Source organism: Bos grunniens, chromosome 21, assembly GCF_055505025.1.
Source record: "Bos grunniens cultivar Pamir isolate PY7600 chromosome 21, Bosgru_T2T1.0, whole genome shotgun sequence".
Lineage (NCBI taxonomy): Eukaryota > Metazoa > Chordata > Mammalia > Artiodactyla > Bovidae > Bos > Bos grunniens.
Window position 1 is genome coordinate 49794911 of NC_141185.1, and position 22129 is coordinate 49817039.

The 22129-nt window shown below is 44.6% G+C and overlaps 1 protein-coding gene across 2 annotated transcripts in view; it reads right to left on the reverse strand.

Annotated features, from left to right (window-relative positions):
- Positions 1-22129, reverse strand: part of ABHD2 (abhydrolase domain containing 2, acylglycerol lipase) — a 108248-nt gene that overhangs the window by 55596 nt on the left and 30523 nt on the right. For both annotated transcript variants that reach the window (XM_086364620.1, XM_086364621.1), the window contains exon 3: positions 20458-20657. In XM_086364620.1, the coding sequence (XP_086220746.1) occupies positions 20458-20651 (194 nt within the window). In that variant the 5' untranslated portion in view covers positions 20652-20657. The remainder of the gene's footprint in view (positions 1-20457; positions 20658-22129) is intronic.

Here is a 22129-nt window from a genome sequence, read left to right on the forward strand (position 1 = left end):
CAAAGTCACAAAAACAAATGACAGACTGAGAACAAATATTTGCAACACATACCACAAAGGGCTAATCTCCAGCATACATAAAGGATCCATTACAGAACTAGGTTCCATTACCCAACCCAAAGGTCTCTGGGCTAAAGTAATACAGAGAAAATTAATAGGAAGTTCAAAAATACATTTTAAGTGATATTATAGGAGACAGAGGTGTCCCTTCCCCCAAAAAATAAAAGGATGCATGGTTAGACTACAGAAGGAAAATATTTAACTCTACATTCTAAAAGAGAAGGAAGAAAAAAAATTTTTTTTCAAAACAGGAGGCTGTCTAGGAGATTTGATAATTGAAAAAGGTATGATAATCAACTGTCTTCTAGATTGAGCAATTTATACCAAAGGTAACTACAATCACGCGTTAAGAACTTGTTTCCACTGTTTTGTATTCTATTTGAGGATTTTTTTAATGTTATAAGTACCACTGGTATAACCATTATTCGCATCACCAATAATTTGAAAATAAAAATCTTGCCCAAGTAAAAACAAAATAAAAATCATCTTTTCAGATGATTCTGAAGAAACCAATGACCACTGGACGATTGGGCAGTGGCTACCAATAGAAGGTCAACAGGAAAGGAAATAAAAATAGTTCTTAGATGTAAAAAGAATGCACAGCCTCTTTGACAGGAGGAACACAAATTAAAACACACAGTGAGAAAACACTTTTTTACTCATCGGATTGGCAATACTAATGGAATACTAAGCAGCTGAGACATACATGGAGGAAGTTCTTCCTATATTCATACGGAAGCTCTCGGTGGTATTTCATGAAGAAAAACCAAGTGTAGAAGCGTATATAGCATACTACTAGTTGTGCAATAAGAGGAAAAGAAGTGTGTGTGTGTGTAACTGTTTTTGCATAAAATATGTCTGGATGAATTGAGCAAGTAGTACTGACATGTATACAGCACATGTGTAAACAGAGAGCTAGAGGGAAGCTGCCGTCTAGCACAGGGAACCCAGCTCGGTGTTTTCTGTGATGACTGAGAGGCATGGGCATCAGGGGTTGGGAAGGAGGCACAAGAGGGAGGGGATACATGAATACTTATAGCTGATCCACATTGTTGTACAGCAGAAACTATTAATAATACAACATTGTAAAGCAACTATGCTCCAATTAAAAAATAAATTTTAAAAATATATCTGGAAAAACAGTCAAGAAACTGGAAACATCGGTTGAAGGTAACTGGATGATGTCTGTGGGAGTCTCTTCATGTAACCTGTCTTTTAAAAACAAATATAAGCTACCCAGGAGTTAAGGATGTTTATGATATGCATGACTGTTATAAATTTACCCTGATGAACCTCAGAGCCTACTGATGGCCAGGGAAACACTGAAGGACAGAACAAGGTCATGGACGCTCCTGGGTGATGAGAGAACGACTGGGAAATGCAGACACTGCTTCTTGAGCAGAAATGTAAAAGGAAGGAAATGATGCAGCTGCCCTGGAGCTTTCTGTAAGAGGAACGCGGTTCCAAAAAGCTGAAAGAGGCCACTGTTGAGGGCTGTGGTTTAGCCCAGATGAAATGGCAGCTCTTTCCTATGACATGAGAACAGAAAAATATTTCCTCAGCTAGTCAACAACTCCACCCTTGTGAAAACTCACGGCAACTTAGGCACTGAAACTTCATTCTTGCCCACATGACAAGAGAGCATCACAAAACTGTACAGATAAGCATATTCTAGAAAGTTCTGCTAAAGCAAAGCACATGTCTCTTTACACATGAAGGATAGATTCAAAAGACAGTGGCTGGCATCACTGCTTATCCTTATTATTAGCAAATGAACTACAAACGACTTTCAAAACTGTGGAGGATGAAATGTATAATGAAATGTATACTCACAGTCCCTTCATTTTATTTCATATCAATTTGCAACAGCTAGAAGAAACCAAAAGTTTAAAAACAAATCCATATCCTCACAACCCTTATAGAACAAGAACTATTTCTATTTTTTCATTTCCTTTCTACCTGTATCTGTTTGAAGAGTATTTATATAATTATAATATTGGTCTCTTGATATATAGCTATATAATTTTATTAATATCTTCTGCTTTCTTCACTTAATCCCTGTTTGTACATATAGCTATAATACTAAGTTCTGAATGGCTGCATACAATTTTAACCTGTTTATTAGCTGTAGTTTAGGGAGCAAATATTTATCTTGCACCTTGTATGGGCACATTTACATAATATAATTTATCCTTCACAGCAACATTTATTATCAGGATCTCTCCTTGTAGTCCAGGAAACAGGTTCCAAAAACATAGTAGGCAGCAGACCTTGCATTTGAACTCCATGTCTCTTAACCTGATACCCCACGTTCTTAACCCTGCATTGTAGTGCTTCTGCTTCCACTGGGGATGCCTTTTAAAAAACTATTTATTTATTTGGCTGCATTGGGTTTTGGTTCCAGTATGGTGGGGGGTCTTTGATCTTCATTGTGGCATGTGGGATCTTTAGCTGTAGCATGTGCGGTCTAGTTCTCTGACCACCGGACAAAGATATCAGACATCACCAGTGTTGCTTTCTCCTGGAGACACTGTTCAAGGACCTCTCTGCCCCCACACCCCTATGAAAGGGCCTCGCTTCCTTCCATCCTGTGAGGCCTCTTGGCCTCTTTCCTGCAGTATGGATGCCATGGCTACCCTGCCTTCATTTACTTCCTTCTTTTGCTGGAGGTCAGCTTCTACTAACAGCTTCTATTAACCTGCTGCTGCTGCAGCTAAGTCGCTTCAGTCGTGTATGACTCTGTGCGACCCCATAGACGGCAGCCCACCAGGCTCCCCCGTCCCTGGGATTCTCCAGGCAAGAACACTGGAGTGGGTTGCCATTTCCTTCTCCAATGCATGAAAGTGAAAAGTGAAAGTGAAGTCACTCAGTCATGTCTGACTCTTAGCAACCCCATGGACTGCAGCCCACCAGGCTCCTCCTCCCATGGGATTTTCCAGGCAAGAGTACTGGAGAGGGGTGCCATTGCCTTCTCCTCTATTAAACTAGTCAATCCTAAAGGAAATCAACCCTAAATATTCATTGGAAGGACTGATGCTGAAGCTCCAATACTTTGGCCACCTGATGCGAAGAGTCAACTCATTGGAAAAGACCCTGATGCTGGGAAGAGAAGGGAGCGACAGAGGATGAGATGGTTGGATGGCATCACCGACTCAATGGACGTGAGTTTAAGCAAACTCCAGGAGACAGTGGAGGACAGGATAGCTGGCATCTGTAGTCCATGGAGTCGAAAAGAGTTGGATGCAATTTAGAGACTGAACAACAATAGCTTCTACTAGTTTCTTGCAAAAAAGTAAGTTGGGGGGAAGAAAAAAAACTTTTGAGAGCAACTCACAATATCTGAAAATGACTTAAAAAAAAAATTATTTGACGGTGCTGGGTCTTAGTTGCAGCGTGTGGGATCTAGTTTCCTGACCAGGGATTGAACCTGGGCCCTTTGCTTTGGCAGCACAGGGTCTTAGCCACAGGATCACCAGGGAAGTCCCTGAAAATGTCTTAATTTTACCTTCACAGTAGGTTTAGTTTGGCAGGTACAGAAGTCTAAGTTAAAAGCCATTTTATTAACACCTCAGGATTTGGAAGCCTCAATCCTGTCCTCCAGCTTCTGATCCGCCACTGAGATCTGGTGTCATGCTGATGCCTGGTCCTTACGTGCACTCTGTTTCTTTTGTCGTTGTTCAGTCGCTCAGTCATGTCTGACTCTTTGTGACCCCATGGACTGCAGCATGCCAGGCTGCCCTGTCCTGGCAGGTTGCCCTGCCAATCATCTCATCCTCTGTCGCCCCCTTCTCCTCCTGTCCTCAATCTTTCCCAGCATCAGGGTCTTTTCCAATGAGTCGGCTCTTTGACTCAGGTGGCCAAAGTATCTAATTCTTTACTCTGCAAATTTTGGGGATCTTGCTTTAGTGTTTCAAAATTTTACAAAGAACCTTGATTAGGTCTTTTTCTCTGAGCTAGAATTTCAGAGGCTCTTTCAATTAATAAGAGTTTTTAGGTCCTTCCCTGGTAGTTCAGATGGTAAAGCATCTGCCTACAATGTGGGAGACGTGGGTTCGATCCCTGGGTCAGGAAGATTCCTTGGAGAAGGAAAAGGCAACCCACTCCAGTATTCATGCCTGGAAAATCCCATGGATTTTGGGAGCCTGGTGGGCTACAATCCATGGGGTCGCAAAGAGTCAGACACAACTGAGCGAATTCACTTCACTTCACTTCATACTTATAGGATATTGGGATACTTCTTTGATAATTTCTTCCCCTCCACTCTCTCTCGCCTCTTTCTGGAACTACTATTATTTGGATATTAGATTTCTTGGACTGATCCTTTAATCTCTTCCACTTTCCATCTTTTGTCTTCTTATTCTACCTTCTGGAAGAGATCGTCCTTTAATCTTCTAATTCCTTTATCAATCTTCTCCATTTGTGTTCCCAAAGCTCTTCCTGTTCCCTGATGTTGCAATTCTTCCTGCCACAAGGATGTACATTTTCTCTTCCCTCTGAGTATGCTCATTACAGGTTTTCTCAAGTTTACTTTGGTTCCTTCCCATTGTGTTTCCTCCCTAGCCTTTCATCTGCTTGCTTTATATCTTTGGCTTTCATGTTCAAGGTTTTCTTTGAATGTCCAGGGACTCTTGGTTGTGTCTGCTCCTGTGGCAGGAAAATTGATGCCCAGCTGTTTCCTTAAGCAGGGCCTGTCAATCTGTGGGTTCCAGCTCCTTTGTTAGAGGACCCCCAGATAAAGGTCTTTCGGACTTATCTCTTGGGCAGGTCAGTTTCCCCAGAGGGCAGTCCTCCCAACTCCTTGGGGAACCTAGGCACGGCTGGGACTTTCTGTGGGCAGACTCTATGACCTGGCACCTCACTCCTGCTCTCAGTCGGCCAGTCTCCCAACAGGCAGAGGCAGGGTGCTCACTTGGTTGTGTGGGATAGGAGGAGATTGGGGGACTCTCCCTCAGTCTTTGTGGTTTTAGACATATTTCACACCCCAACCTCAGAGGTGCCTCTAGTTCCTGAGCGTTCAAACCAGCCTGACTCCTGTAGAGTTCCCAGTCTGCAGGCCTGTGCTTCAGCTTTCTCTGCTTCTCTAAGTTAGTGTCCACCACTTGTCTGTCTGCTTTCCACTCATCTGCCCCTATCTCCCCCTCCTAGTCTCTATGTTCTTGAAAATTCATGCCTTTTTTTCCTTTACTGTCATTTTAGTGGGGATTCGAGAAGAGGTGAAGGTAAACATGTGTTCAATCTGCCACTTTTAATCAAGTCTCAGCATTTCTCTTTATTTTATTTTTAAGTATTTATTTGGCTGTGTGGGGTCTTAGTTGTGGCAGGTGGGACAGGTAGGCTCAGTTGCCCTGAGGCACGGGGGATCTTAGTTCCCTGGCCAGGGATGGAACCCACGTCCCATCCATTGAAAGGTAGATTCTTAATCACTGGACCACCAGGGTTTAAATAATTTCTTTGTGTTAGATTCATAGCAGTGGAATTAACAATTTTGTTCCTTTATTTGTGATCTGTGTATTCTTATTTTCACTCAGTAAATATTTATGGAGCACCTACTATGTGTTGGACACAATACTGGGCAGTCATGACACATGGCAGAGAGAAAACAATGAGAACTAGGTTGTCAGAGAGACCAGGGTCCAATCTCATTCCTGATAGCTCTGCAACTTTGCTCAAGTCAATTACCTTGTTGAGTTGCACTTACTTATGAGTTAAAAATTGGAGGATAGAGGTAGAGAATAATAACACCCATAGCAATATATGCTTATTGACTTCTTACACATGCTAAACAGACTATAAACTGTTTCACATGCTATTTCTCATACTGAACCTATGAAACAAGTGCTAGTTAACAAATGAGGAAACAGAGACTCAGCAAGGGGAAGTGGCCCAGCCAGGAGGGGAAAGAGCTGGTATGAGAACCCAGGTGGTCTTGCCACAGAGCTGGGCTCCAGAGCTCCATGAGCAATAGCTGTTAACTTCTCCCTCTGCCTGGCACCACAGCACCCACCTTCCTGATCTTGGGGAAGACCTTCATTCAATTTGGCTTTCTCCTCTGGCTTCCTAGGATAAATCTAGTGGCTCAGACGGTAAAGAATGTGCCTGCAATGTGGGATACCCGGGTCCAATACCTGGATGGGGAAGATCCCCTGGCACAGGAAATGGCCAACCCACTCCAGTATTCATGTTTGGAGAATCCCATGGACAGAGGAGCCTGGTGGGTTGCAGTCCATGGGGTCGAAAAGAGTTGGAGACACTTCTTTTCACTTTTTAGCTTTCACTTGAAAGCTAAAAGTGAAAGCTTAAAAGTGAAAGAGTGACTTTCACTTTTTAGCTTCCTATTTTCCCTCCTTTCTTTCTCAGCTTTGGTTGCCACACTTATTTTTGTTGTTGTTGTTTCTCCTGCAGTTTCTATGAACTGACTTCACTTCTGACCCTACTGAAAACAGCCTTGCGCTATGCGGTCTGTTCTAAATGGGAAGGAAACCCAAAACAGAGGAGATACATGTATAGTATAGCTGATTCACTTTGCTGTACACCAGAAACTAACACAACATTGTAAAGCACCTATGTTGTTCAGTCGCTAAATCCTGTACGACTCCTTTGGGACCCCATGGACTATAGCCTGCCAGGCTCCTCTACCCATGGGATTTCCCAGGCAAGCATACTGGAGTGGGTGGCCATTTCCTCCTCCAGGTCAATTCCTGACCCAGGAACTGAACCTGAATCTCCTGCATTGGCACGCAGATTCTTTACTGCTGAGCCACCAGGGAAACCCAAAAGCAACTATACTCCAATTAAAAACAAACAAACAAACAAAAAAACCAACCCCAAAAAAGAAAATTCATCCTCAAAAATCCCTGCTTCTTTCTGGTTAAGCTCCAAGGTCTTTGGTCAGCCCTCACTTTTCCTGACTTTTTGTGGCTTCTGACATGGTCTGCTTCAAAGTCTTCCTTTTCTGGCTTCTATGACACCTAGGGCTCCTGGTTCTCCTCAAGAACTGCCCATCTCTGGTTCGTTCACTGGCTCTTCCTCCCACCCTCACCTGCCACGGCCATCAGTCCTCAGCTCTCTCCCCATCTGCCTTTCTCTCCCCTGTTGATAGCTGCTCTGGACTTTGCATGCCTGGCCTTAAAGTGTTAGTTGCTTAGTAGTGTCCGAGTCTTTACGACCCCGTGGAGTGTAGCCCGCCAAGCTTCTCTGTCCATGGGATTCTCCAGGCAAGAATACTGGAGTGGGTTGCCATTCCCTTCTCCAGGGGATCTTTCCAACCCAGAGATCGGATCCACGTCTCCAGCACTGCGGTGGACTCTTAACCATCTGAACCACTTGGCCTTAAGCTCACACCTAAATTTCGTTGCCCAGGCATGTCCCATAGACTGTCCCAAACTAAACAACTTTCCCCGAGAAAGCAGCTTCCCCATTGGACTCCTTTATTTCTGTCAATGGCTCTATTCCTCTCTCAATTGCTCGGTAATCATGGCATTTTCTGTTACTCAGCCCTTCCCTTCAACCACTCAAGGCTATTCCACTATCTACCAGCACCTATTGATTCTACCTTGAAAGGCCTCCCACCCTTCCCTTTGCTCTCTCCACTAGCGCTCATGGGATCCAGACCAGACTCTTCCTTTCTGGGAATCTGAGACTCCTCTTTCTCCCCTGGTGACCTGGGGCTGTCTGCTGTAATCAGACAGCTCTCCTCACACTGGATCACGGCATAGGGATCCAGCAAGGAGCTTGCCAGGAAGCAGCCATGGAGATGAGGCCAGTGATGGGGCCAAAGCACATTAGCAAAAAAACCCAGGGCACAGAGAACAAAGGGCAGAGACAGCAGCAGGTCCAAATGCTACACAAAGAGCATCAAAGAAATGTTTGGGAATTGCAAGACAGATGGTCCAAGTCTAGCCAAATAAAGATCCTGGAACATGGGCAACAGGAGAAGAGAGGCTGTGGGGGCAGGGCGAAGAGTGACAGTGAGAAAACAGGCCAAATCGGTGGCACATCCATCATCTCCTTACGCAGGCAGGCTGGCTGGATGGCCAACAGGACCAAGGAACAAACGTGGGTCGGTGAAAAGCGATGGCCTGGGGATCAAAGGCAGTCTTCTACCGGAAGTACTTGCTTAAATGATGGATTTCGCTAGCTCATGATCATGCCAACTGCTCTGTCTTTTTTCCAAACCAACTCATCTTTCAGGATCCCACAAGACTTCATCCAAGCCAACACAGCACCATCTCCCTCTTCCTCTACACTCCTTAATCACTGATCTGAATTACTCATTCTGACCCTTAATCACCTGGGTTCCTACCAAAACGACCTACAAGTGTCAGAGTGCACTGACTCTGTGCAAAGCAGCGGCCATAGAGAATACAGAAAACGTTAAGACAGCTTCTGCCCTTAAGCCTCTCAGAACACAGCTGAGGGTGAAGAGAGATACACACAGAGAAAGATATCATTTATAGTTCTGCTGATAAGTAGGAGCCAAAGAGACAGAAGAAGAGTAAAGGTTAGAGAATGCTGGAAGAGCTAGAATGTGAGGAGGCCTTGAGAGATGAAGAGGATTTTGATATACAGAGGAGACAGAAATACGAGAAGAAGGATTCTGCGTGTAAGGGAAGGGGTGAGTATGGGCTGCACACACAGAGAACAGACTGGAAGAGCATGTTGTTCTATATTAATTGACTAACTTAAAATATATATACATATATATATATATATATTTATCCACTGAGAAGAAGAATTGTCCTTTATGGAAATACTAAGGAAGGAAAAGTCTGCATTGTTATGGCTTGGCAGATTTCAAGTTTAAAAAATTCCCTGGTGGTCCAGTCATTAAGACTCGACTCTTTCACTGCTGGGTGCTAAGGTCCATCCCTGGTCAGGGAACTAAGATCTCACTTGCCTTGGAGCAACTAAGTCCAGGAGCTGCAACTACTTAAGCCCACGCACCCTAGAGCCCGTGCTCCACAACAAGAGAAGCCCCTGCAACGAGAAGCTGGAGCGCCGCAACTGGAAAGTAGCCCCCGCTCTCCACAACTAGAGAAAGCCTACATAGCAATGAAGACCCAGTGCAGCCAAAAATAAATAAATCAATAAAATGGTTTTTAAAATCTTAAAAAAAAAAAAAAAAAGGAATTACTGTTCAAGCTTTTGCTATCTGGCTGAAAATGCCAGTGTTGGAGAATTTGGTACCACAGTTCAACAAGAAAGTGGGGTTGGTTGGCAATGGCTTTAGTACCCAGCGGAAAAGATGGAAAACACACAACCTGCCACCTCTCATGGACCTCTCCCTTCCTGGGAGGGATCAACTGCTGACCTCTGGGCGAGGAGGTTTCCCAAATGCTCCGGCTTGCAGACTCTTATTGGCCACGTCACAAGTTAAGCCGTCCAACTTGCACCCACACAGGCTGGGTCCTCACTCTATGATTAGAGACGGCACAGGGTGGAGATTTAGGCTGGTTCACAAGCTGCCAGGAGGGCTGACTCATTTCTGAGGCTCACGGGGCTGCTGTACCACTGGGAGTCACCTTGGGCAGAGGCCACGCTCCCAGAAGGACATGGCCCTTGGGGGATGGCGCCGCTCAGTCTGGCAGACCGTGACCTGGGAGTGGTGACAGGGTTGGCATCTTATCCAACCGTTTGAAACATCGATTAGTCAAGGACTACAGTTTTCTGTAGGAGTAAAAGCTTCACTTCCCAGAATTTCACAGAGGAATAAGTTTCCTTAAAAACCTCAGAAGACGCTTACCTTGAATTAATATTATACCATTTAGCAGATTCTGATCCTAAAACCCCATCCCCCCAACAGACTCCATTTGCACAGAAGGCATCCTCGAGGTGGCTGAAGAGGACTGGGCTTCCAAAATTGGTTGCTTCGCTTGATGCCGCTTTGGACGAAGATGAAGTAAAACGGCAGTCAGCTTTTTACCCTCCATGCCACTGAATGTTGATGAGGGCAGTTGAGAGTTTAGAAACCATATTTATTAACCCTCCAGAGGAGGCGTCCCTGGAGGTGGCTCAGATAGTAAAGAAACTGCCTGCAATTCAGGAGACGACCCTGGTGCGATCCCTGACTTGAACCCTCTAGAACACGTTTTTAAGATTTTTAAAAGTCTTTATTGAATTTGTTACAATATTGCTTCTGTTTTATGTTTTGGTTTTTGGGCCACGAGGCATGTGGCATCTTAGCTCCCCAACCAGGGATCAAATCCGCACCCCTTGCATTGGAAGGTGAAGTCTTAACCACTGGACCACCAGGGAAGTCCCTAGGACACACGTTCAAAATCAAGTTGCTGTCTTAATTATACTTTATTAATAAAGCGTACATAGTATCGAGTGCACTGTCACAGTGAGGGGAGCTGTGCCAGGGAGCTGGCAGAGAAAAGAAATAGTTTGAGATCAAAATTCGTAAGCAGTAAATTTACAGGATCAACAGAACAAGAAAAACTGACAAAAGTTGGCTACACTTGGAAATTTTACAGTTTCTAGAAAATGAAGCCTGGTCATGCTCCTAGATGTTGGACCTGTTTTCAGTCAACTACATATTGAGAAGAACCACAAAAGTGGATCTAATCCCAGGCAAATCCTATAAAGGAAATTAGGTTTAAAGTAGTTTAAATAAAATTAAGGCTGACTGATGGACAAAGATTGACCCTGGAGCCCTGGGAAAAGTTGAAAGAGACGGTGACTTGGCAATGCAGCCAGCCCTGCACAAAGCGGAGGCCCACCGGCCCATCCAGATGTGCTGGCTCTGACACCGTGGGATAGAATCAGCTGTAGCACATGCTTCTTTTCCCTTTTTGAAGGCATGGTAGAGGCCCGAAGGGTAAACTCAAGCATGATCAACAGGGGAATAGGCTGGTAATACATTCTTAGAAACTGAAAACTTCTGCTTTACGGAGTGCATGGCACATAGATGTTCCTCCCATCTGAACCAAATCAAGAGAGTTTCACATATTCTAGATTCTGAACCTTTTAGAGCTTTCAGCAATTCCTCCACGAAAGCAGAATCTCTAACAAGAGGCTACAACCTGTCCCAAGGCTAGAGGAAGGCGGACGAATCTCTCCACGGTCTCACAGTTTTCTCGTCTTAAGTCAATACAAGAGGCCTCAGAGGCAGCAGCACTTTCCTCCTGGTCTCTTGGATAACTGAGCTGCTAGGGCAGAGACAGTACAGATGGGCAACATCCAAGGGTTAAATTACAGCTGACCACTGGCGAACTAAACACTTACTCCTAATGGCACCCACTTACAAAAACCTCACCATCTGATCCCAGAAGACAGTGAGAAACAGATAGTGACCGATGCATCCCTGTTTATCTGGTACTTTCCCAGGTTTTAGTGGGAAAGTTCCATACTCTGGGAACCCTATTAAGCCCCAGGAAAATCGGGATGTTTGGTCAGCCTAGTGACAGGACAGTAACCCAGCTTTAGCAATTCAACTTTCTCACCTTGACAGTTTGGGTTTGGGCCACTGTCATCAAAAACACAAGCCATTTTAAGATGAAGGCCCCTGAAAAGGTGACCTCATGGGAGCTAACCACCAATCATCAGTCTCATGCTTTCTGAGTCTTTCATCTTTCAAGGACTCTCTTGCAATGTAAGTTTCTCAACAAATGTGTTCTGAAGGTCTGGTGCGTACATAATAAACCCATTAGAGTGCTCCAGATCCACTTATCAATTGTTAATGGTTTACCACAAGCATCTAAGGAAATATTTGCACAGTTCTTAAATGGGTAAAATCAGGTCAATAGAATTAAGGCTCCTGGCAATTAGGAGATTATCCTATAAAAAGGACAAAGCTTGAGTGTGCAGCCAAGAAGGAAAGGATCTAAATCTGATTTGGAATGTCTCTGTGAACAAGAAGGAATTAAGAATTTAAGCCCAAGATAATGAAATTCTTTTCAACTTTAACTCACTATAAATAAGCCGTGCTGGCTCCGGAATTTCTACCCAGGAGGGGCCCAGGGGTGGCAGTGTGACCGGAAGGGAACGCGTGGGGCTGCTTTTGCACGGTTTCCTTTAAGACTGAGAAAACACCAATTGTTCACAAACAAGATTCTTGTCCTAGCTTCCCCTGTGACACCGCCACTAAGAAGACACAGTAAAATAAAAAGGAGGCAAGGCAGGAAATGGAAAGGGGAGTAGGAATTTACATATTGAGCCCTTTGCTCTTTAGATCTGGAAAATAATTTCATATATTGCAACATGAGACCAATCTGAATTAGTGCTTTTCTGTTGAGTACTTCTAATTTTTTAATATGTCCTGGGTATACTAGGATACACACACACACACACACACACAGATATATATACATGTGTGAATGGCTTCCTTCGTGGTTCAGTGGTAAAGAATCCATCTGATGATGCAGGAGATGCAGGTTCAATCCCTAGGTTGGGAACCCACTCCAATTCTTGCCTGGAGAATCCCATGGATGGCTACAGTCCACATGGTCGAAAAAGAGTTGGACATGAGTTAGCGACTAAACAACAGCAACAACATGGTATTTTTATATATAGAAAAAGGCTTTTATTTGGGATAAATAAAAGAAAAGTGAATATTACTGATAGAAAGGGAGTATGAATGCCTGTATAGAAAGGGAACTGATATTGTGTCTGAGAAGAAATAATTAAGCACAGGTGTGTAGAAACCAATAACATTTTTTGTTTCTGTTTTCTGGCCATACCACGTGTCATATGGGATCTCAGTTCCTAGACCAGGGATGCAACCCATGCCCTGCAGGAAGAACAGAGTCCTAACTATTGGACTGCCAGGAAAGTCCCTCAAAATTTTTTTTTCACAATGAAATGGTTTTAAAATAAATGATCTTTTGAAAATACCTCCAACAACAGAGTCTCAGAGAAGTAAATCTTTCGATGTTCATTAACCCAGGCTAATGAATGACCACTGGCAGGAAACTAAAGATAGGGACTAATTACGATGAGAACAACATTTCCATGGGATTCTTGTTTGGAGTCTACTCTCGTGAATGAGGAGATAAATAGAAAAAAAAAAACAAAACAAAACACAGAAGACGAACCCACTACGATCCATGGAAAGGTCACAGGGTTTCTGCTGTTGTTTGATGAGTGTCTGAAGCAGCTTCAAAGAGGAAGTGCTCAAAAAGGGCACCATTGGCAGAGATGAGTCAGCTACTATTTTTGGCTTGGTGCTGAAATGGGTGTGATCCTCTACTCCAAGTTTCAGGTGTCTCTCAAACCCATGGAGAATAATAAAATCCAGAGCTTATTAATACAGGCAGCAGTGGGTTACAGAAGGAAGCTATTACCTTTTTTGCCTCTGGGGAAGAAAGGACCCACAAGCATATGGTTGATGATTTGATCTCACTGTGTCCCTTCACTAGACTGTGTAGGGCTTCACAGATGTCTCTTGCATCTAATAAAAACACCTCGGTCATCTGTTTTTAGGCTTGCCTTTTAGCTAAGCGCTCCATCACATTCCTCTTAAAAGCCTTCATCTTCAGCTCTACCACGATCCACACTGACGAGCCCACTAATGAGTGAAAAAGTAGACGCCTGGCTTCTCACAGGGAATGTATGCATTTTAATAACAGCTTCCAGAGACAGGGCACCTGCTTCCTGTCTTCACTTTCTAAACCAGGGCTGGTGATGGGAACTACAAGGGGAGGGTGGAGGCTGCAAACTGCCTTTCTGGATATACCTGGGTTTGCCCTGACTTAAGACCAAACACGGAGAAGGCAATGGCAACCCACTCCAGTACTCTTGCCTGGAAAATCCTATGGACGGAGGAGCCTGGTAGGCTGCAGTCCATGGGGTCACGAAGAGTTGGACACTTACTGAGCGACTTCACTTTCACTTTTCACTTTCATGCATTGGAGAAGGAAATTGGTAACCCACTCCAGTGTTCTTGCCTGGAGAATCCCAGGGACGGCAGAGCCTGGTGGGCTGCCGTCTATGGGTCGCACAGAGTCGGATGTGACTGAAGCGACTTAGCAGCAGCAGCAAGACCAAACAACCAATCCATCCTCTTTCAGAGACAGCACAGTGACTTCCTAATAAGCAAAACTTGGTCAGAGCTGAGAAAGGGTTAGTCACTTAGTCGTGCCCAACTCTTTGCAACCCCATGAACTGCAGCCCACCAGGTTCCTCTGTCCAGGGGATTTTCCAGGCTAGGATACTAGAGTGGGTTGCCATTTCCTTCTCCTGGGGATCTTCCCAACCCAGGGATTGAACCTGGGTCTCCTGCACTGCAGGCAGATTCTTTACTGACTGAACTACGAGGGAAGCCCTAAGCTCAGAGCTGAAGGTACACCTGATTCCCTGAAGTGCCCCTGAGCAGCACTGATTGCTTAAGCTGGAGTGGGAAACCAAACCAAACCAAAATGGGAACATCCCTCAACTACACCTGTCTATGGAAAACAAGTGGCAGAAGAGCATTACACTTAAGACTTAGAATGGCTTGGAATCCTGTTCTGTCTGGTCAAGACTATGGATCCTGATTTGGGGTACATATACTCCACTGGTGAAGAAAAGAGACAGGTACAAACCTCCATAGAATAAGACTGTTGTTGTTTATCACTAAGTCATGTCCAACCCATTGCCCATTTCTTTTTTGACCCCATGGACTGTAGCCTGCCAGGCTCCTCTGTCCGTGGGATTCTCCAGGCAAGAATACTGGAGTGGGTTGCCATTCCCTTCTCCAGGGGATTTTCCCCTACCCAGGGATCAAACTCACATCTCCTGCATTGGCAGGCAGATTCTTTCCCACTGAGCCACCAGGGAAGCCCTGCAGAAAACGATGAAATATGTTAAATGGACACAGAAGCTACATGCTGGGGAAACTCGGACAGGAAGAAGGAAGAGGGGGCTCATTCTGACTGAAGAGGAGCTGAGGGTAGTCAGGCAAAGTTTCTCAGAATAGAAGCTATTTAAGTTTTTTCTTTTTTTATGACATACTCAAAAAAGAAAAACCTATTTATTTGGTTGCACTAGTTCTTAGTTGTAGCGTGTGGGATCTAGTTCCCCAAACAGGGAATTTGGCCCCCTGAATTTGGAGCTCAGAGTCTTAGCCACTGGACCACCAGCGAAGTTATGCTAGTTAAGTTTTTCTTGCAGGGTGAGGAGGCTTCTTGGTGGAGAGAGAGAAGAGATTTGGGGGAGCCAGGGACGAGTGCCTAAGGGGCAGGCACTTAATGGGCAATGCAAAATGCCATGGGTGGTGAGGCTGGGATAGGCTAGGGTCACAGTGTTGCACTCTGGGTGCTGGCCTGCTTAAAGAACCCAACTCAAGTGGCATAGTGGCAAAGTGGGTCAGAGGCAAGAGGTGACTTGGGACATTCCTGTAAAGCACAGGGGAGTGGCAGTTACACAGGTGAATATATATGCAAAAGGCCCTGAGCTGTATACTTAGGGTTTGTGTATTTTACTATATGTAAATGACAGCTCAACAAAGTCCTTAAAAAAACAAAAGTCCAAGGGGTCCAGTGTCCCCTTGTCCTAGAGCAAAGGGAGTGAGAATGGTTAGGAGTGGGCAGACACACAAGAAAACCCTTCTCTTTGGGTTCTGGTCCTTACCTGGTCACTAGGGCTCCCAACCCAGGGTCCTTCTAAGAAAGTCTTTCAGTGCTTGTGACGATGCAGTGGTCCTAGACTCAGAGGATGATAGTGCTGAAAGGGCACCGCGGGAGAACGGCCAGTTTCATTTTATTCATTTATTTTTACTTAATTTATCTTCGTGGCTTAACTAACAGAAATTGTTTCTCACAATTTTAGATGATGAAAGACCAGGATCAAGGTGTCAGCCAATCTGCTTCCTGGTGAGCGCGCCTTTCCTGGCTTGTGGAAGGCCACATTCTTGCTGTGTCTGTATATGGTACAGACAGCACTGATGCTCTTCCTTTTCTTATAAGGGCACTAATCCTATCATAAAGGTCCCACCCGTATGACCTTATCTAGACCATATAATCTCCTAGAGACCCCACCTCCAAATATCATCATATAAGGAGTTAGGTCCTCAATACATGAATTTTGGGGGGACACAATTCAGTCCATAGCACAACTCATTTTCCAAACCACACTGGGATGCTTCAATCTGAGTTAGGATGGGAGAAGGGGTAGGAAACACAGCTAGAATGATGGGCTCAATCGGCCCTGTTTTTTCTCATGCATTACAATTAAAGAACTACCATCAGAAACATTCAGCCTTTTCTTCACAGCTTAAAACTAGAGATATATTTAAAGCAGAACTCTATAATATTCATCTCTTCACACCCTCTGTGACTTCTAGTCATTGAGTCATTCACCCCAACAAAAAGCTGCGGCCTTAGAAGTCTATGTAGTGTGTGCCACATGTATAAATTAAAAAAAAAAAAAATTGATGCTTTCTTGGATAGTACTTTCTGGTCATAGCTTCATGATGAGAAGGAGCTTTGTAAGACTGCTTCATTTCACACACGAGGAAACCAAGGGCCAGAGGGCCTGTCACGTGGTCCAGGGGTCCACCTTGTTTAGAAGAAGACCTCAGTTTGCATCCTAATCCACATTTCAGATCAAGGCTTTTTCTCTGCACCACTGCTGCCAACAGCCATTAGGAAATTTGAATAGTTGACAGAATTCTGAAGCTGCTAAAAATCAAATGTTAGAAGATATGTAGCAGTGTGGATGAATGTCCATGGCATACTGTTTTGTTTTTTGTTTGTTTTTAAATTTTTTGGCCACACCATGCGGCCTATGGAATCTAAGTTCTCCTGCCGGGGATCGAACCCTCAGCTCCTGTGTTAGAAGGGTAGATTCTTAACCAGTGGACTGCCAGGGAAGTCCCCATGGTATGCTAAGTGTTAAAGCAGGTTACCAAATGCTACATATGCCCCTGATTTTGTTGGAGGAAATGATCTGCAGCAGCAAAAACCCTGCAGGAGTGATGACCAACATAGTGATGTGTATCCCCAAGGAGGAGACTCACAGATGATTTCTGTGTTTCACCTTATTCTCCGTTTAAAAAAAAAACAATGAACATGCATTAAATTTTTTATTTGAGGAAAAAATGGAGATCTGTATCACCATCTAAATTTTCTCATAATCCTGATTTGAGCTTTTTAGTCTGCCTGTTTCACTGAAATCGAACATGTTTTGAGAAAAAAAATTGAATCACTAGGTAAATATTGACCTGTTGCTAAGTGAACAAGAGACGTATCACCTGACCTTAGAAAAGTTTCTCTCGAGACATTGAAAAATTCATTTCTGATGTATCTTTGGCTAGGTGATCTCAAGACAGACTTAAAAACTGACTTTAATGCTGAAAAGAGGGGGAAAAAAATCCCTGTTCTCCTAACATGTTTTCACTGTTCACCTTTCACCGACTTTTTTTTTTTTCCTACACCAGAACATCAAAAGGCTATGTCCGTGATTTTGCACGTAAGTCATAATTAACTGGCTGCTTTCCGTCAGGGTTACTGAATAACCCCATCAGCTTGTTTTAAATCAGTTAAGTGAAATTTTTAGCCGAGACAGTTGTTTGTAAAGGCTGTAGACAGGCTTCCTGTAGGGAAAAAAAATCTTCAAAGTCCCGGGAGAAGCACTTTTACCCCTAACAGATAAGCTTCCTGAGCTTGGCTTCAAACACACGGAAGGCTGTTGCCAGAAAGGCCACACAGAGAAAAAACATCAAGGCCACTGGCTTCCGACAGTGATTAAAATAGCGAGAGGGTCATGCAGGAATCAGAAGGCCACTCCAGGGCTAGCCCAGCTAGAGACTTTTGTCTCGGACTGGCCCCTTACTGCTCTCTGCCTCCCGTCCCTCGCCTGCACCCTGAGAAAGGTCACTGTTCCCCCTCCCTGTGGACAAGAAAGGAGCCAGCTGTGGGGTCACAGACTTGGGTCCAGGCTCCCCCTCTACTACTCCTCATCTCCCCATCCTTAAAATGCGAGGAAAACAAATCCAACCTTGAAGTTACATAGGTTCATCGAGAAAGTGTACAGGAAGAAGAAAAAGCAAAGAGAAATTGTTGGATGTATGTCTCCAGGCTGTTTTTCAAAGGAAACTGAGAAACCAGGTTAGGAAAAACCCTGCCAAAAATCAGTTTAAAAAAAAAAAAATGCTTTGAACAATTAGTGTGAAATCAAACCTAGGAGACTCAAGAGACTCGGGTTTGATCCCTGGCTTGAGAAGATCCCCTGGAGTAGAAAATGGCTACCCACTCCAGTGTTCTTGCCTCATGGACAGAGAAGCCTGGTGGGCTAGAGTCCATGGGGTTGCAAAAGCGTCAGACAAGACTGAGCGACTGACTAACTGAAACCTTACATGATGTTTTCCAAACAGCCTAGAGGGGAGAAGCTTTCCCAGGGCTTCCTCTAATTACTCAGGAACTGATGCTGGCTGGAACTTTGTACTCATCTGCCTATGATCTCGTAGGGCTTTTAAAACCTTGGTTTTTCAAAAGCTCTCTACAAACAGAGACCCAGGAACTGGATCCAGCTGCATCCCACCCCATCTGAAAGTAGGGGATGCAAATGTTCCTTGCCAGTTCAGATGAGTGAATTATCTAAATTAAACATGGAAGAAAAATGCCGGATGATTTTGAAAACACACCAACGCTGTGCACACTCCTCAGAAAGCAGAGTTTCCACGGCAAACACTGCTTACTAAAACACCATGCCCTTGATCATAGCTGTGGAGGCCACTATGACGTAGAATCCCCTCAGCAGGGGCGGGTCCAAGTTCACCTCGATTTATATTGTATATGGCAGTTCACAGGTATTAGGCAATATAACTGAGCTATAAGTCTCTTTCAGCTTGATTACAACTTTTTAGGGTCACGACATTATAACTAACAAGCAAACTGTACACAGACACCCAAAATACCCATAGCCCACAGCTCTTTACCCGTGGCTGTGGAAATGAGCTAGACAACCAAAGAGGACAAAGCAAGAGCCCAGACTCTCAGGTGTCTCTGCTGCCCATCTGTTCTTCGAAGAGAATCATTCAGGGACTTCCCTGGTGGTCCAGTGGCTAAGACTCCGTGCTCCCAATACAGAGGGCCCAGGTTTGATTCCTGGTCAGGGAACTAGATTCCACATGCCTCAATGAAGATCCTGTCAAATATGTCTCCTGGAAACAGCATGTGTGGTGTGGAACACAGATTCTGTCTCTTTCACAACTACTGTTTTACTTCTGTCAGAAGCTGTGCTCACCCCTGTCACCTCCAGAACACAGAGCTGGGGCTTCTGCAGGGAAATCTGGTTCACCTGGAATGAAAAGACGCTTACTCCTTGGAAGGAAAGTTATGACCAACCTAGACAGCATAATAAAAAGCACAGACATTATTTTGTCAATAAAGGTCCATCCAGTCAAGGCTAAGGTTTTTCCAGTGGTCATGTATGGATGTGAGAGTTGGACTATAAAGAAAGCTGAGTGCTGAAGAATTGATGCTTTTGATCTGTGGTGTTGGAGAAGACTCTTGAGAGTCCCTTGGACTGCAAGGAGATCCAACCAGTCCATCCTAAAGGAGATCAGTCCTGGGTGTTCACTGGAAGGACTGACGCTAAAGCTGAAACTCCAATACTTTGGCCACCTGATGCGAAGAGCTGACTCATTTGAAAAGACCCTGATGTTGGGAAAGATTGAGAGCAGGAGGAGAAGGGGATGACAGAGGATGAGATGGTTGGATGACATCACTGACTCAATGGACATGGGTTTGGGTGGACTCTGGGAGTTGGTGATGGACAGGGAGGCCTGGAGGGCTGCAATTCATGGGGTCTCAAAGAGTCGTACACGACTGAGTGACTGAACTGAACTGAACTAGAATGAAAACCTTCTCTTAGAGTGGATTCTCTTAGCTAATGTATATTTTTCCAGGTACCCAAGAAACCTATGCTTTTTTTTGCTCATTAATTATTTGGGGTCAGGAAAACTTCCACCTTAGAACTGGCCTCAGGTGGTAAAGAATCTGCCTGTAATGCAGGAGACCCGGGTTCGATCTCTGGGTTGGGAAGATCCCCTGAGGAAAGAAGAGGCAGCACACTGCAGCATTCTTGCCTGGAAAATCCCACAGAGGACCCTAGTGGGCTACAGCCAATGGGGTTGCACAGAATTGGAAACAACTGAGTCCACACACATGCAAAATACTGTCCAAGTTTTCTGCATCTACCTAAAAACAACAACAGTTTTCTGCAAAGTCCTTGACATGGTTGATGACACCACACTGTGGAAGAAGGGATGACTTTGGGCAACAAAGATCTGAGTCCGTCCCCTACCCGCCAGGATTCAAGTGCCAGACTCCTACAGAGATGGTGGCTATTTTAACATCAGTGACACTATTTTACATAGATGCCTTGAGGACCCATGGTGAAAAGGTTCTTCTTTGAACAGTGTAATGACAGACAGATCAGCAATCAGGTGTACAGGTGGGTTTGACGTCTACTCACTCTTTGGTCAGGAGAGGACAAGACTTGAGTAGGAAGCGTGAGAGCCCCGAGTCCTGGAAGTAGAGGTCGGGCGGAGCTGTGGGGCTCTTCAGGTTCAAACACCGGACGATCACGTACAGCACGGCAGCCACCGCGGCCAGCTTCACCCCGTCAAATACGGCCGGGAGCTCGGAGGTCTCCATCATGGCATTCATCTTGATCTGGGGAGCAGGGGTACAGGTGGGTTTAGAAGCACATGTAGAGGGAAGAGCCCACCGCACAGAGACAAAGCCAGTGGGAATGGTGACGATCCAGAAGGGCCCACAGAACCCACCTTGACTAATTCCTATCGGTGCCCTTACAGCCGCCAATGAACTGGCAACAACCCAGGTCACAAAAATCCTGAGCACTGATAAATTGGGCTGGGTGTTGGCTTTCAAACTGTGGTGCTGAAGAAGATTCTTGAGAGTCCCATGGACTATAAGGAAATCAAACCAGTCAATCCTAAAGGAAATCAATCCTGAATGTTCACTGGAAGGACTGATGCTAAAGCTGAAGCTCCAATCCTTTGGCCGACTCATTGAAAAAGACCCTGATGCTGGGAAAGATTGAGGGCAGGAGGAGAAGGGGGTGACAGAGGATGAAATGGTTGGATGGTGTCACAGACTCAATGGACATGAGTTTGAGCAAACTCTGGGAGATAGTGAAGGATAGGGAAGCCTGGGTTCTGCAGTCCATGGGGTCACAAAGAGTCAGGCACAACTTAGCAACTGAACAACAACAAATGAGCATTTATTTCTAAGATGAGCAAACTGGAAAATGCGGAGAATAGCGTCCTGCTGAGAGCAGGAGAGGACTTCCTGGTGGCCCAATGGTTAAGAATCTACCTTCCAACATAGGCCTAGATCTGATAGATAGAGTGCCTGATGGACTATGGAATGAGGTTTGTGACATTGTACAGGAGACAGGGATCAAGACCATTCCCATAGAAAAGAAATGCAAAAAACCAAAATGGCTGTCTGGGGAGGCCTTACAAATAGCTGTGAAAAGAAGAGAAGAGAAAAGCAAAGGAGGAAAGGAAAGATATAAACATCTGAATGCAGAGTTCCAAAGAATAGCAAGAAGAGATAAGAAAGCCTTCTTCAGCGATCAATGCAAAGAAATAGAGGAAAACAACAGAATGGGAAAGACTAGGGATCTCTTCAAGAAAATCAGAGATACCAAAGGAACATTTCATGCAAAGATGAGCTCCATAAAGGACAGAAATGGTATGGACCTAACAGAAGCAGAAGATATTAAGAAGAGATGGCAAGAATACACAGAAGAAGTGTATAAAAAAGATCTTCATGACCCAGATAATCACGATGGTGTGATCACTGACCTAGAGCCAGACATCCTGGAATGTGAAGTCAAGTGGGCTTTAGAAAGCATCACTATGAACAAAGCTAGTGGAGGTGATAGAATTCCAGTTGAGCTATTCCAAATCCTGAAAGATGATGCTGTGAAAGTGCTGCACTCAATATGCCAGCAAATTTGGAAAACAGCAGTGGCCACAGGACTGGAAAAGGTCAGTTTTCATTCCAATCCCAAAGAAAGGCAATGCCGAAGAATGCTCAAACTACTGCACAATTGCACTCATCTCACATGCTAGTAAAGTAATGCTCAAAATTCTCCAAGCCAGGCTTCAGCAATA